Source organism: Sturnus vulgaris, chromosome Z, assembly GCF_052056855.1.
Source record: "Sturnus vulgaris isolate bStuVul1 chromosome Z, bStuVul1.hap1, whole genome shotgun sequence".
Lineage (NCBI taxonomy): Eukaryota > Metazoa > Chordata > Aves > Passeriformes > Sturnidae > Sturnus > Sturnus vulgaris.
Window position 1 is genome coordinate 12,032,649 of NC_142283.1, and position 16,878 is coordinate 12,049,526.

The 16,878-nt window shown below is 41.2% G+C and overlaps 1 protein-coding gene across 1 annotated transcript; it reads right to left on the reverse strand.

The window, feature by feature from the left end:
* Window positions 1–4,775: 4,775 nt before the first annotated feature.
* SRP19 (signal recognition particle 19) lies at window positions 4,776–10,382 on the reverse strand. Its single transcript, XM_014892046.2, has 5 exons — window positions 10,287–10,382; window positions 9,105–9,180; window positions 8,099–8,170; window positions 6,999–7,110; window positions 4,776–5,646 (listed from the first exon to the last, which is right to left on the reverse strand). The coding sequence occupies exons 1-5, from the start codon at window positions 10,328–10,330 to the stop codon at window positions 5,513–5,515; spliced, it is 438 nt and encodes a 145-aa protein (XP_014747532.1). The 5' UTR covers window positions 10,331–10,382; the 3' UTR covers window positions 4,776–5,512.
* Window positions 10,383–16,878: the final 6,496 nt, after the last annotated feature.

Genomic DNA, 16,878 nt, shown 5'->3' on the forward strand with positions numbered 1-16,878 from the left:
TTGTTACATCTTTTTGAAAATTTTGTTTCCTATGGGTACAGAAATCATTAAGAGATTCTGTAGCAAAAAGTCTTCAGATGAACTCATGAACTAGTCAAGAAAAAATAATTGAAGATGGTCTTTGAATTTAGCATACTTTGGGCATGCTATGTAGTTGACACCTTTGCTGAGGCTATGGAATTCCACAAAACTTTAGATTTTATATTACTACATCTTTGCAGAAGAAGAATACTTAAAGACTTCTTAGACATGTCAAAGTTCTGCTACTTGAGAAGCAAACAGACAAAACCCCAAAAAGTACATGCCAAACAACCCTGAAACCTTGACAGATGAAAGGAGTCATGCATGCTGTTTCATAAGAAATAGCAGTACAGTCCAGGCTACTCAGTTCCTATCTGGAGTGTCCCTTGCTCTTTCCTAGATCCCAGACTACCAAAGTCTTGTCTGTTTCTTCCCATCTCGCTTACAAGCCACTATGGCACGGGGTACTTAATTATTTATTATTATTAATTATTATAAAGCTAATTGTTTAATAATAGTTAATTATTATTATTTTTAGTGGGAAATAACCCCTTTGAAAAGAGTACCCCTTATCCTAAGAGATAAAATAACCCCATAAAGGCCAGTCTGTAACAAGAAGAAGCTAAATAACTGGTGTCCAGTGACAGAATGTGTGAATCGTTCAAATCTGTGCTAGGAGAAGTTCAGACTTGACATTGGGAAGCATTTCTTTACCAGCCGAGACCTTGGAACAAGTTTTCCTATGCCCTAAGCCTGTAAGTGTTGAGGCTCACTTGAGTATTGTTAGGACAAAACCCTTAATAGTGTGCTTTAACTGTTGGTCAGTCCTGAAGTGGTCAAGCATTTGGTTTGGATGATCATTTTAGGTCCCTTCCAACTGAAATATTATATCCCATTCTGTTCCATTCCATTCCGTTGCATGTGTAGCTCCAGAGAAGGAATCAAGAGAGCCACCATCTCTCATACCCCCAGGCAGAGCACATGCAAAAATCCCACAGGTATATGTTCCCCAAAAGGGAGTTGTGGCTAAAAGTTTCCCTTAAATACACACAAGGGACAGGATGCACACACAGGAAAGTTAAGACCAGCTTTTTTCGCAGAGCTGGTCTTTGAGTTACTTCGTGGCTGAAGACTGACAACTACATATGGTCACACATTATTGCCACTTCCCACGTTAAAACACATTTCAAAATAACCTTTTAAAGCTCCCTCTCTTTACGTTAAGAATTGGTTGTGCTTCTGCTATAGCAGCTACATGCTATATATACATCTGAAAGAATAAATCACCTATCTCACAACTGTGCTGAATTCTCATTTTTAGCCATTCTGTTATTGATTGCCTGTATCATCACACCTCCCTGATGCTCAATGTCAATGTTACCATCCATTCCCAACACAGAAATTGTTGTAAGGATTTTGACCTCATATGTCCATTTCTAATGTTTAATTTTTGCTTAGGTATCTCGAAAACTGTATAGGGAAATAATAGACATGTACTTTCAGAGACCTAGACCAGGACACTAGTTCATTATCCATATTCCTCCTGTCCTGGATGCTGAGTAAATTCCCACTCAAGGATGCATCCCTTCCTTTGTTACTGTTGCCACCTACAGGAAATCTCGGACCAGAGTGTCTTTTTAGCAATGATGCTGCATAAGTAAAGGAAACTGTAAAAGCAAGGCAGGTGAAATAAAATGACATTCATTATCACCCAGTTTCCCCTCAAAAATAATAACTTAAAAAATTATCCACAGCATTCATACTAAAAGTTGAAATATTTCTGTGTTTTTATAGAAGACTTGTCCCCACTCCCAGTCCCACAACAGTCCATAAGATTTTGCCTGTTCCCAGAAATGTGGCATAATCTGTTAACTGAGGAAGAACTGAGGTGGTCTTGACCAGCTTGGTTTTAATCCTCTAAGGAACCCAGTTTATTAAAATACAGTAATGAAAGTCTAGTTTATAAACTTTGTTAGGAAAAGGGGAGCTCTGTTCAACTTTGTGCTACCTTGTTTAGAAACAAATATTGCTCATATAGTATGATCCCAGAGCCAGAAATAATAAAGAACAAAACAATCAAATTTAAAGATGGGAGGATAAGCAGATAGGAGTTAGGGAATTCAGCCTTCAACTTCCTAATGGTAGTGGTAATCTGATTTCCTAGTAGGACTTGAAAAAAAAAATGAAATCTGCTTTACCCAAAATACCCACAGAGCTTTCTTTGTTAGTTTGACTAATTTACATTTTATGTATTTGAGCTCAATATTACCCTTTTCAGAAGTCTTTCATGTCTTTCCTTGCAAGATGCCTAGACTTTAAAATAGCTTTTCTATTTTGGGTTCTTAGATTGGGAAGTTTGATAAGCAATGCCACTAAGATTCTTTCACACACACACACACTGATAGGTCAGACCACTTCTGAAGGTATTTAATTTCAGACCATAGTAAATTATATCCCACAAAACTTAGCCTCCACATTTTTCAGCTGTCTATAGTCTAAAGCTCTGATTTACAAAAGTTAAGCATAGTGTGATCATAACTTGGCTGGAGTCATTCTCCTTTAATTGACATCATGAAGATGAGTTATTTTGTACCAACCAATTTCCACAGAGCTCTCACCTTATTTAAAATTTCAGAAAATTACTCATCACTCAGTAATAATTTGAGCCTAACGATCTGTGGGCAATTATGGTCTTTTATATCGTATCTTCCACTCCTGGTATTTTTTCCCATGTTGCAACTAACCTTAGCATGTCCCTAACTATTATAGAGTGGACGTACCTTAATAATCTCTAACCATTTCCAGTTATTTTCTGCTAGAAAAAACCCTTTTCATATAGCATAAACTGTTTCCACATTTCGTACTCCATGGCATTTTGTCAGCTCACAGGGATATCATTTAATTAACTTCTCAAAATTTAGGCCAGACACTCTAGAGGTAGTTTGTATAAACTCTTACATCAGCAGAAAACAAAATCCCTGAAAGACATTTGTATAAGACCACAGTCAATTGCAGCCTTAGAACACAGGAGTTTCTCTCCTAAACACTTCTGTTTTAGAGAATCTGCTCACGCTGAAAGGCAAGAATTCTCCCTAACAGTGAGAGGAGAGCAGGAGGGATGTGTGTGTGCACACACACAGTCCTTTCCTGCAGAATCCAACATCACTCTGGAAGGAATCATGGAGCAACATGGGCAGGGTCCTGTCCTGGCTAAATTGATGCTGTGTTTGAGGGGTGGACTTGAGCATGGACAGCATCACAGAGGTTATCCATGGATGTGAAACAGGCAGTGTGATTAAGCCAAGCAGTTGAAGCCTCTTTGGTAATGGAGGATGATGGCTGAAATGTCCGTATGGGGGGCCAGGCAGCTTGAGTGTATCAGTCCCCTAAAACTACCAAGGCAAGAGCCATATGCTCACTGTGGGGGGATCAACCATCGGATGGCTGGAAACACCCTTTGTACCACACCTCTGTCCTGGGCCTTGAAAATTAAGTCTTATGAGGGCACAGTACACCAGAAATAATTGAGTCAGACAATGGGATTTGTTTCCAAAGAAGTTCATAGACACTTGGGCCAAAGAGCATGGCACTGAGTGGGAATATCACATTCTGTCATGCACCAGCCTCTAGAAAGATCAAATGATGCAACAGATGGTAAAAGACCACACTGAGAGCAGTGGGTGGTGGGACCTTCACACTCTGGGGTGCACATTTAGCAAAGGCCACCTGGTCAGTCAACATCCAGAGATCACCCACCAGCCCAGTCAAAATTTTTGCATATTGTACAAGAGAATAAACTTCCTGCAGTGAACATTAAAAACATGCTGTGGAAAGAGTCTGAGTTATCCCTATCTCAGGCAAAAGTAAATCCATCCCTGGGATTGCTTTTCCTCAGGAACCTGGAGGCAGGACCTGGTGGGTCCTGTGAGAGGATGGAAAAGTCTGGTCAAAGTGTCTCAAAGTGATTTGATTTTGGGGAAGAATAGCCAATGAATTAAATTAATTACTCTGTAACCTCTGTAACTGTGAATTATTGCTTCTTTGATGGCCCTGCACCCATGGCACCATGGGCAACCCTGTGGTGCCTGTCTGTGCTGTGCTGGACTGGGGTCTCTGACCCCAACTCCCTTTCAATCACACATTAATGAAGAATGAACTTCGATGGAACCATGAGCACAACAGTGATGGACTCAGAACTGCTTTCCACATGCAACAGTCCAACACCACACATCTTCTTTCCTGCCTGAAAACTGGTTCTGACAGATGGAGCCCAGGGTCATGCACTCAGTGAACTCAATGGGCTCTTATAGGGATGGTACATAATTTAAGAGAATGTTGTCTGTGTGTGTGTATGTACCAAGAGAGGAAAGTGGTGGGGTTTTGGGAAGTGGGACCTGGCATTATAGAAATTATATAGAATAAGGGGTTCCTGGTGTCCTGATTTCAGCTGCAATCCAGTGAATTTTCTTCCCAGCAGCTGTTAGTGCCGTATTTTGGATTCAGTGTGAGAATAATGCTGGTAACACACTGGTGTTCTGTTTGTTCCTGAGCAGTGCTTGTCTTAAACCCAGGACTTTTCAGTGCCTCATGCTCTATCAGTGAGGAGGTGCGGCAAGAAGCCAGGACAGGTCCTAAGCTGGCCAGAAGGACATTCCGTATCACAAATTAGCAGTATATAAACAGGGGGAAATTGGCCAGGAGGGACTGATCATTGGGGGTGGGCTGGGCATCAGTCAGCAGGTGGTGAATAACTGTATTGTGCATGACTTCTTTTTATTTTTCTTCTCTCCTTAAAAAAAAAAAACTGTAATGACAATTACATTTTATTATAATCAGTGTCACATGCATTATTGCATTTTATTTCGTTTCAATTATTAAACTGTTCTTACCTACACCCGTAATCTTTTTCTTTCCTGATTATCCTTCCCCACATGCCATTCAGGGTGGGGAGTGAGGGAGGGGCTGGATGGTACATAGTTGCCAGCTGGGGTGAAACAACCACAATTAGGTTGCTCGAAGTCCCATCCAGCCTGGGCTTGAACACTTGAAGAATGAGGCATCCACAACTTGTCTGTACAATCTGGGCGTTCACTACCCTCACAGCGAAGAATTTCTTCCCAATATAAAACAGCACAGAATTAAGAGAATTGTCCCACTATCATAAACAAATGGTTTACTAAGGCAATCAGATTTCAAAAGGTGCAGATCTCTCTTGGAAAAAAATAATTATCCCAACCACCCCTTTTGCTTATGTTCTTCCACTTTTAATATGGGTGCTAATGTCAGACTTGCAGGTTATGTGTGAAAAGAGATTTATTGTTACACAGACGCAAAGCAGTTACATGCATTCCAGTTGGGAGAAAAGCAGGCAGTTCTACTCAGCTTCACCTCTCCATTTCTTGCTTGTATCTTCACTTCAAAGTCGCTGCACGGTGTCCTTCTGCACTTGTAAGTAAAACTATGCGATGCAAAAGTGACTCCAGATGTCAATTCATTTCTTTTTCTTCCCTTTACCTTTCTTGCCTCCCTCTCCTTGCTGAAGGCTTTGATCGCTACCTCCCATCTTCTGAGTTCTTGTTTTCAGTTTGGGAATGGTTTCTGCAGCATACAGCATCACTGATTTACCTAAAATACAGGGAGAGATCAGTGCATGCCTGCTATGTTAAGAACGGATATAGAGCCTAGCAGATCTGCTTCCTTCCCCTGGTACAGCAAGCAGCTTGTGAAAAATTCTTGGGGGAAAGAAAAAATGTGCAGGACAGATAAATGTCACAGTAGACTGGAAAAGCCACATAACCTGATAGTCTCCAAAGTGTCTATATGCTTCCTGCTAATCTTTCCCTCCACCTCCTACTGGCCCAGAAGACCGGGGACAGAATGATCAGGCAAAAGCTACACGCATTTTTAGAAAGGTACTGCTGCCTTCCAGCAGGATTCTGGTTTTAAATCATCTCCTTCTGTCAGCACTCATGCTCCCGTACACCCAGCGCTCTTCTTGCTCTTTCCTTAAGATATATACTGTTTCCCTTTTACATAGGCATTCATCTTCAGAAAAAAATGCAAGAGATGAAATTGTCATTGAAGATGAATAATTCCTATTAATTAGTTAAGGGCAGCTGGGTGATTGTTAATTTATGAAAATAACCAGTGGAAAACTCAGTTGAACTCAGTATTGTATTTTATCAATTTACATCCACTCTGATGCCCAGATGATGTATGTATCCTAAGAAAATGGTGGAATTTAGCCATTTAAGCATTAAACTGTTTTAAATGTTTTAAAATGAATAGATGCTTTATTTAATGCAGCAATCACACAACATTCCCCACAAGCCCTGTAGGGACACATGTTGAGAAAGCAAGAAAATTACAACCTGAAAAATATTCTAGCCCGGAGCTCCTCAGCTCTGTTCCCAGCTGATAAGCTGGTCCAGCTCAAGGCTAGAGAGAATTTCTCCCAGGGTAATAATTTGGTCAAAATAAAAAAGACGAACAAAGATAGAACATCTGTTGTGGTGGGTGACCAGGCCCTGGGAATGGGGTGTCTTCTCTCTGAACCAATCACCTTTTTCTACTCTTGGAATTGCAAGTCATGCTATAAAATCAAGTGTGTTTCTGAATAAACTTGTCTCTTTCTTTCCTGTCATGAGAAACAACCATGTAGCTGTGTGTTTTATTTCTGCCCTTAAAGGGTTAAAAGTTAAGTTCTGCACTTAAAGGATTAAAACCCCATTCCACGGCTACAAAGCCCCTCCAATGACAGTGCTGCAGAAGCAGCAGAATAAAAGGCAACAGCAGTTTACAAACTTTATTCAATGCTCACAAGTTAATTTTGTGGAATTAGACAGTCAACAAGATTTAATGTTAAACTCTGGAATTATAATAGTTAAAACTAATTAAACAGGCCGTTAACATAAAATAAACCATGTCTTTCTGGTTTATTCCCAGGTGAGTCACCTAAACCCAGGCACTCTACTCACGTGTTGGAAACTGAGGTAAACATGGGTTGCCATCATCTTGTTTGAGCTGGATTCGTACTCTTCCTCTATACTGCACATCTCTGTTCCACTCTCTGGGATACATCTTGTTTTTCTGTTATACAAAAGGAGGAACATATAATAACATGCATTGGATGACACAACTGTTTCAGAGGCACTGCTGTGAACAACTCCTGGTACTGACCAATTTTGTGAGTAAACTGTTACAGGGACCATTTTATGTTCCCAGTGGTCTGCACCACAGGGGCACAGGTTTTTGTTTGATCTCCACTGTTACAAACCCTTCTGGTTACCTAGGGATAGCAAGTGATAGATCACAGTCACTGCTTTTGGTTAATTATAGCCTTCATTCTTGATGAACCATCACAGGTTTCTCAGTACTGATTGTGTGCACTGTCCAGATAATTCTAAAAAACAAAGTGATTTTGTACCAGGCTTTTAGGTACTTCTGGACGAGGACCCTTATTCTTCTTAGAAAAAAAATACTGATCTAAATTATTCATTAATTCTAATAATAATAATTATTTCAGGAAATGACCTGAAGTGATGTGAAGTTACCTCTCTGGAAATCCAGATTCATTCCCTAAGGAAAAAGTAACCAATAAACTATCTAAAGAGCAAGCACGTACTGCAATAAAAGCCAACATGCTCTGGCTGAAGCATAATTCCAAAGGACTATGAAGATTCCAATTATCAGAATCCTATTCTGATACAGGACTCATTGCAAAGGTCATCACCTTCCATTAAAATAATTTCTTTTAAAAAGCTTAATTTGCAGAGTTGCAGCCTGCAAAAGCAGCTTTTATTCTGACACACTTTCAAGCATCCAGGAAAGTCTTCTAAGAAGGACAGTAAAACAAAAATAATCTTTTTATAAGCTTTAAAAGTCACATTGTCTGAGGGATCTGGGGTATTCCTGACTTAAATAATTTTTCCAACATTTACTTCATTATTATGGTAAGTTATCATGTAAAGCAAGCAAAGCTAGTAACAAAACTTCTGAACTACAAATTAAAAGTTAATGAAAGAACAGAAACATACACATTTGGGGGTTCTTTGTATGTGGGGACTATTTTAATTACCTCCAATAACACATTGAATCCTACTGCTGCACATACATCTTGGATTTCTGTAGATGTGGGATTCTCAACAGCCTGTTGAAACAATGTATTAAAATTAATTAGTTTTCAACTATGACCTGCCTATACAAAAATAATTACCAGATTCCCACCCTATACTCTGTAACTAGGAAAAGCTGATGGGGAAAGAGCAGGTACAAATCTAGTGTAGAAGTCACCTGTCAGTGCTGCTGTAGTTTAGAAACATTAAAATAAAAAAAAAAAAAGAAGAGCTAAGACATCAGAAACGAGATGAGACAGAATTCACTAGGACAGGGGAGCAAGTTAAAGAATTGCTTAGAAAATGTAATTGAAATAAATTAACAGTTACTGTATGTACAGTAAAAAAGCTGTGAATCAGCAATGGCAAACTTACAGCAAGGACTGAGGAAAAAAACCACAAAATTTCTACCCACAGGGCAGCAGCTCCCTCCCATAGGTAGACCTTTGATTGGCAACTTGCATACTCAAGAAAGATTTTATTTAAAAAAACACCCCAAACCCTAAGCAATAAGGAAAGTCCTTCATATTCCCAGAACTGCTTGCTAAAATTATTAGAAATGAATGAGATGACAAAAAACTATTTCTGGACAGATTCAAAGCAGCAATAACTACCATGCCTGTGTGTCACAGGCACAGGAAACAGAGTTTAGGCTTATATAGTTAACCACCAGAACCCAATCATTAGCTAGCTACTCTTTTCTGCATTGCTTTCAAATTCTCCAAACTACCTGCATAGGCAGCTGAGTGCATTCAGCTTCTCATTATTTCACCTTGCTCAAGGTGCTGCTCACATGAAAGCAAACACTTCAGCACAAGTCTCTCCTACTAAATTCAAATGCTGGCACTAGGTTACCTTCAAATATATTGTAATTTCCACGCCATCTGAGAATGGAGAGATTGCCAGCAGTCTAAACACTGCTACACAGCAAAACAAAATGTCCTATTTCCCTGCCACGCATGAAATTACCTTGTCTATAGGTATCCTTCTTCCTTCTGCTATTGTCTTCTTGTTATTCAAATAAGCTGGATAAATGCAGATGAATCTAAGAAGAGAAAACAGTGAGTTGAAGCAAGCTATATAAATTCCTTAATGCTTATGCAGTATTTTCCTTGTAAAACAGAAAATAAATGTCATGGCTACAACACAGAAGTTCCCACACCACCTTAGAAAAGCCATTTATTTTCCCTAGACTGCTTAGTAAGATGCTGCAAAATCCCACTTGAGTTATCATGGACACTGCATGACACCATTTTCTGGGGCTCTAGGTGTACAAGGGATGGCACTGCCCATTCTGAGAAAACGAAAAAAAAAAAAAAAAAAAGGAGGCTGAAATAGAACCTTTTGACCTATTTCTTGCAGCCTTGAAACCTGGAACGCATATTTCCCTGAGAAGAGGTAACATTTTCTGAAAAGGTTTTACTATACTATTAGATATAGGTATAGATAACTAAGTTCTGCGATGTTTCATTTTGTTTCTTTAAATTCACACATAGATCAACCCAGATTTGGGTACATTTACAAAAGGTACTGAAAAACAGCGCTTAGAAACTTGCTAGAGATTTTTCAATAGATTTACACCTGCCAAGCACATACACGGGACTAACGTGACAGAACCCCAATTATACTAATTAGACAACTTAAAAAACCAACTAGCTGAGACCAAGGATATGTGGAAGAAGGCCCGCATTGATTTAAATAAGGATCTATGACAGCATAAAAAAAATAGGAAAAACGAGTAAAACGTGGTGCAGACAGATTCCAGCTAGCTGAATGGCAAGGGAGTGACAATGATCACGTTCCTGGCTGCGTCTAAAAACCAGCCCAAATCATCTCAACTCCTACTGTTTTCTCCTTCTCCTGTCAAGTGTTTTTTCCCCACTCTTTGCTACTGCCATCTTTATGAGCCGACTAGGTCTAAGTCCTGCCTGGGAATTCCAGTCTCTTTACTGACTTCCCAACCACACAAGTGTCACCACCACCCCTTGTTCCACAGGGATTTAATTTCAACCACCATCATCCCTCAATACACAGGGATTTAAAACATCCCGCCTTGCTCCGCTCGCGTTTTCTCTTTCGCGAGCCCTCAACAACACGTAAGAAAACGAACCCACGAAAGACCCGACCGCGCACAAGCCGTGTCCACGGTACCTCTCCTTGTCCGCAGGCGACGCGGCACTCGCGGCGGCGGCCATGACAGCAGCACCTCCCCCCTCCCGCCCCGCGCCACGGCGGCGGGGAGGGCCCGCCCCCAGCAGCCCGATTCCAGATTTCATTGGTCAACGGGCTGTCTGTCAAGCGCCGCAGCCTGTAAGAGGGCGCCACATCAGCGTTGGGGCCGCGCGCGCGGCTTCCGCCAGGCTGAGGGAACGGGGGCGGGAATGGCGGCGGGAAGAGCTCAGGAGCTCTGGGGATTGTGCGGAAACGCCGTGACACACACACCCGTGAACAATGAGTTGCAAGAGCCAATGAAACACGAGGCCGAAGGATGGCGGTGGGCGACACAAAGTGTGTTCGGAGGGCGCCAAGGCGCTGTGTGTGGCTCCTCCACTCACAGAGCTTTAGTGGTGTTTGTATCAAAGAACGATCAATTTAATAAATGCCGGGAAGTGTTTTATTTGGTGTTACCACAGCTTTCTGTACAATTACATGAAAAAAAAATGGCTAAAGCTTAAGGAAAAAACGACAGGGTTACTACTAGGTCCAATCGTGTGTCACAGCTTCATGACCGCTGTGTATGAGGGGCAGGCGCACCCTCAGCGATGGTGACACGGCGGTGCCGCGCCCGTGCTGGTGGCATCGGGCTGTGAGTGGTGGCTGATACAGCCGAGGGTCCTGGTGCCATCCAGAGGGGCCCGGACAGGCTGCAGAAAGGGGCTGACAGGAACCTCAAGCGGTTCAGCATGGGAAGAACCAAATCCTGCAGCTGTGAACAACCCCAGGCACCAGCGCGGACTGAGAATGCCCAGCTGGAAGCAGTTTGTCAGGAAAGGCCCTGGGGCTCCTGCTGGACCCCGATCTGAACATAAACCAGAGACGTGTCCCTGTGACAAGGCCAGTGGTGTCTGGGCTGCAGAGAAGTGTTGCCAGCAGAGCAGGGGAGGGCATCCTGCCCCTCAGCACTGCTGAGGCCACACCAGGAGTGCCAGGCCCAGCGCTCGGCTCCTCTGGACAAGTCAGACAATGCAGAAAGTCCAGTGAATGGTCACCAAAGCCATAGAGGGATCGGAGCCGCTCCTTCTGGAGAAGAGAAGGCTCAGAGGATCTCACCAATGTCCATAGAACACTTGCAGGGAGGGTGCAAGGAGGATGGATCCAGGCTCTTTCCAGGGGTGCCCAGTGACAGCACCAGAGGCAATGGGTACACACTGAAACACAGGAGGTTCCCTCTGAACATCAGGAAACTCCTTTTCCCTGTGAGGGTGAACAAGCACTGGCACAGGTTGCCCGGAGAGGTGTCGGTATCTCCATCCTTGGAAATACTGAAAAGCTGCATGAGAATGGTGGCCCTGCTGGAGCAGTGGTTGAACCAGATGACATCCAGAGGTCCCTGCCAGCCTCAACCATTCAGTCACCCTGTGAATTTCACAGGTCATGCTTTGTTCACTGTTACCTGCTTCATACGTCAGCAATGTACCAGGACAAAGAACTGAAGATACCTATTTAGTATTTATCTGTGGTGGTGTCTTTTTTTTATTTTTCTGTTCCACCAACAGATCCAGCTGGCAACAAAATATTGAAGAGGGGATGCTAAGACCCAGTGCACACAGTGGTTTCCCCAGGGGAGAACTGCAAGTACCATTCATGAAAACTTGGAACAGTTAAGAGTTATGGAGAAGCTTCAGACAGAATCAGGGAGGCACAGATTAAAAAGTTACTGTCTATTCAGGCTTTTGAATGATGAGCAGTTTTGTTGTCTTCTGCCTGTGCTCTCATTCTGTCAGAATGAATGCTCTGCACAAAATAGTACAGAAAACACGAACAGCACAACTGCATCAGCAGGAGCAAGCAGCTTTTGGAAGTGTGAGTGCAGATGTCTGGGACCAGCTCAGCTACTTGGCAGCTCCTCACGAACATGACTCAACAAGCTCCTCAGCTGAAAAACAAGGTTATATAAATGAGTTCTGCCAGTTATGAAGGAAATTTTTGATGCAATTCTTGTCCAGTGCTTGTCCAGACAGGCTTTTTGAGGGTTATCTCCAGATTACCATCAAAGTGACTGATAAAGAGGCAAGTGTAGCTTTCTAAGAGATAATCCATTACAAATAATTACTTAGATTTTGTTGCTTAGCAACAAAACGTTCTCATCTTGTTAGCAGTAGCTTGATAATGGATTTCCTGTGTTTTTCTTTCTTAGTGCAGTGTTTTTATTTTAAATCTCCATTACTTGCACACACTTGTCTTTCTATTGAATTACTTTATTGAGATCTCTAGCACCTGAGAAGTGTCAAGAGCTGCCATTACCTTGCGAGTTGTCCTGTTGTCCAGGTTTTCATTGCTTAAATCTATGCACCAGCCAACAGGAGCAGAAGCTTCTTCTGTCAACTGCTGTCACCTGCTTTTAGCAAGACAGATGTGGGCTGTTGGGGAGGAGAGGGGTGCACAGTGTGTGCACAGGGTGGACTCTGGACAGACCAGGGTGCAATATATTCATTGTCTCTGTGCAGGCATGAGGTGTTCAGGGCATATTCATAATTTGACCACTGCATGAAATGTGGTCATCCTAGACCTTGTTACAAATCGTGCTTACTGCATTTGGGTTTGAACAATATGCATTGTCCTTTTCTTCTCGGGCATAGGTCTGAGCCCACCGAAAAGGAATAGACATAAATCTCTGCAGGACAGTGCTCTAGCAGGGTTTGAATCGATAGACAATCAAATTTAATATTTTAAGAAGTAATGCTAAGAAATATTTATTTGCCATTACCACAGCTTCATTTCTTTAAATTGAAAAATAGGCTAGAACTGAATGAAAAAATACTAAAATTTACTTCATACTATTCCCTTAGATTTCTGTAGTGGTTTTAGTAACTGCTTTACTCAGTTTTACAATCAGTTAGATTGTAAAGCAATTTCTGGTGCATCACCTTGAGAAACAGCGCTCTGAGAGTATGCTAAAGGCAGTGAAAACAGCTGCAGTTTGTGAGTATCATCATTACAAATTAAGATTGCCCTCAGTCAGTCCACCTAATTCAGGGCACTGAGAAAGGTTTTGTGTATTTTAATGTTATTTAATTTGACAGTTGCATGTTATTTTTTCCTTCAACTTCATATAGCTTTTAAATACCAACATATTAATGGCTTATCTTGTAAAACAATATTTAAATTTAGTTTTGCAAAAGATACATAGCCTGTATCAGCATTTGTGAAATACAAAGGGTACAAAGACAAAAATTATTTTCCACATATTTTTCAGATGGAAAAATATTTTTTAAATTGTCAGAAATGGAGTTTGTGAAATTACAGATTGGATGACATGGCAAACATAACTGACCACATAGGGGAAGCACTTTTTTTTTTTTTTTCCCTCCAGGTCTTATTACTTACCAATCTCCTTTATAGGTGCTAGAATTCACAGTATCTTGAAACCAAGATGCCTAAAATGAAGCAGTGAGTAGTGACATGTCAGTTTAATTCCCATCACCATTGCAGAATGACTTCATTGAGTATATGGCATCCAATCATTGCATTTGTTCTAGTGTCATAAGAAATACATTTCAAAATTGAATTCTGCATATTCCAGCCTGAGGAATTCAGAGACAAAAGTAGTCGTGAAGCATTCCAGCTCAGGCATGCTACAGCTGCATGCATTTCCTGAATACCTGCTGGCCCTGGACTCAGAAATGGAATGAAGCACTCATCACCTGAGAGTTTTAAAGCAATTTAAAGCAGTATAAAGAGAAGGTACAATTGCTGGTGAGCACAGGGCTTGTACACATCTGCAGGAAAACATCAAGACTGCAGATCATGCCTTTGGAGAGCAGTAGCAGGGATACCAGTCTTGGAAAGCTGTGTGTAAGTTGGCTGAGGTTGTTCCATCTGTGGCTGCTGCAGTAGAAGGGAAGGGGCGGGAAATGAGGATTACACTATGAAAACCTAAAGCAGAGAATCCTGTCTCTGTATACACTGTCACTAGCAAGTCAAATGTCCCGATTTAGACTCTTTTTTTACTGTTAATGGTGTTTGGAGAAAAAAAAAAATCCCCCCAAAAAATCTAACCAAAAATCTCCTCAAACCTTGAAAAAACCCATTCCCAAAGAAAACAATCGAGCAACAGGAGCCCTGTACAAATATGAAATAGCAATTCAAAGTGGTTGTGATAGATTGCTGCAATTCTGGGGTAAATGAAAATGTCCTAACTGGAAGTGAGAGCCCAAGAAAATGGAGAGGATTTGAGGTGACAGCTTGTATGTGACAGTGTTTTACTGGAAGTGTTACATACACCTTCTTATTCAGACCTTGCATCCCTGTTCAGTTTCTTCTCATTGGAGGCTACACTCCATAGTCTAAACATGCTAGAAATGCCCACATAATAATAGGACTAGTGAAGTTATTCAGGAAAGGGCAGATTTTCAGCTGGACTGGTGGAACGGCTCTGTAGTGGACTGTAGGTAAGATGCAGAACAGGGATGTAGAGGGAAATCTTGATTTGTTCAATGATCACTGAAGGGAGCAACATGGGAATGATTTTCTTCACAACTCTTGTAAATTAAATTCCAGAAGGATATTTTAAAGTAAAATATAAGGGCTGGGAAAAAAACCCCACAGAACTTTCATTGTGAAAAATGCTTTGTGAACTCAAATTGGAAGTAGCAGGTAGTCCCTCCAACAGTGAATTTGCAACAGCATAGAGAGAAAATGACGCAGTCTTTCATTTAGTTTGATTTTGCTGGTATTTACTTACCATGAAACTTCAATATGCAGAATTAACCAAACAAATTGCCACTATGCACCATTTTCCCAAAGCAAATGGTGTCCCTTCCCATGGCAGTTTCAACCCAGAACTGGATGATTTCTAATGTCCCTTTCCTACTCAAGCCATTCTGTGATTCTGTGATTTTAAATCCACAGACTACCTTTTGGTTTTGATGATCCAGAATCCTGTCTGCTACATAAGTGTTTTCAGAAGAGGCACTACCTCATGCCTATACAGAGAACATCAACACAGCATTCTTTATGAATCAGCAGAAGCACCACTTCTGTTCAACACAATGGCAGAGGACTATAAACAACATCAATAGCTTATTTAAGGAGCGTGGGATATTCTAAAGCCACTTGAGGCTAAAATGTTTCAATCTGTGTAAGTACTGCACCATCATTGCAAGAGCAGCTGACAAGCGGCCTTTAAACAACCAGCCTGACTTGTACTGTGTTTCGAGCTTTTGGATTTTGTCACCTAGACCCAAGCCTTGACCTGCATAAATTAATGTAGGAAGTACAGCAAACAATGTATACACTGTTTCACTGAGATCCTGAGGAGAATGCTGGGCACCAGATTGCCAAGATACTATCCAAATCCCTATTAGCTGGCCACAATGGAACTGGCAAAGTGGAAAACCATGGATTTCTACCCATCTCTCATTCCTTGTGATTGCAAAGACTGTATCTTAAGTACAGGGCTCAGTTTTACACCCATTCTTTGTCCTTCTGTTTCAGCCTTGTAAAGCAGCTGACAGCTGTGTAAATTCACAGCTGTGTACAGCCAGCTTCCAAGATCAAAAGAAACCATCAGTCATTTGTGTGACATGGTAATACAGTATTTGCACTGAATTCATAGCTTTCACTTCAGCTAGATTTTCACTTCTAACAAGTCCAAATGATTTATGTTCTGGTTTTGGCTGGGATAGCTAATTTTTCTTCCAGTAAATAGTATAGTACTGTTTTGAATTTAGTATGAGAATGTTGAAAATGCACTGTTGTTTTTGTTGCTTAAGTTAAGTTTCTCATGCCCTGCCAGGAAGAGAGCTGAGGGGCACAAGAAGTTGAGAACGGGACACATAAACCAGCCAAAGGGATATTCCAGACCTTATGGCATCATGCTGAGGATATACCTGTGCAGAAAGTGGGCTGGAGGCTCATGCTCAGGGATTGCCTAGGTATCAATCAGCAAGTGGTAGGCAACTGTATTGTGAGTCACTTGTTTTTGTATATTCTCTATTATTATTATCATCATCATAATTTTCTTCCTTTATTCAACTGTCTTTATCTGAATCTACAGGTTTTCTCATTTTTACCCTTCTGATTGTCTCCCCTATCCCACTGGAGGGGAGTGAGTGGTTGGGTAGTGCTTGGTTGCCAACTGTGGTTGAACAATGCCACTTAAAACACTTGAAAGTGTCAAATAATCCATATGGCTGATCAGCTGCTCAGTATAGTAGGAAAAAAACGATGCCAACTCATTTTCATCACCCAATGGAGTAACAAAATACTACTACCAAAAATTAATAAAAATTGCGAATTTATCGTAACTCATATTATGGCTTAATTTTTACATGTTTTTGTGATCTTCCACAGTGAATGCGTGCCATCCCAGACCACAGCAATAGTCAGGTAAGATGCACGAGCCTTTTCCTGCTCCCAGTGTGCTTTTCATACAGAGGATTGTTAGAGAAAAAAGGGCAGAATTAGGCTTAGCAAACCTTCATTTGTATTTAATATAATCATCACTCAAAGTCTCCTTGTTTTCATGATCCCTACTGACTTTAAATTGCAGGTGATAGCTATAATACTTGTAAAATTTATT

Excerpts from the sequence above, each read along its gene's own strand:
- SRP19 (XM_014892046.2), bottom strand. The coding sequence starts at position 10,330 with ATGGCCGCCGCCGCGAGTGCCGCGTCGCCTGCGGACAAGGAGAG. Across the intron at positions 8,171-9,104 it reads GAAGGATACCTATAGACAAG|GCTGTTGAGAATCCCACATC; the intron begins GTAATTTCATGC and ends TTGTTTCAACAG. Across the intron at positions 7,111-8,098 it reads GATTCAATGTGTTATTGGAG|AAAAACAAGATGTATCCCAG; the intron begins GTAATTAAAATA and ends TTTGTATAACAG.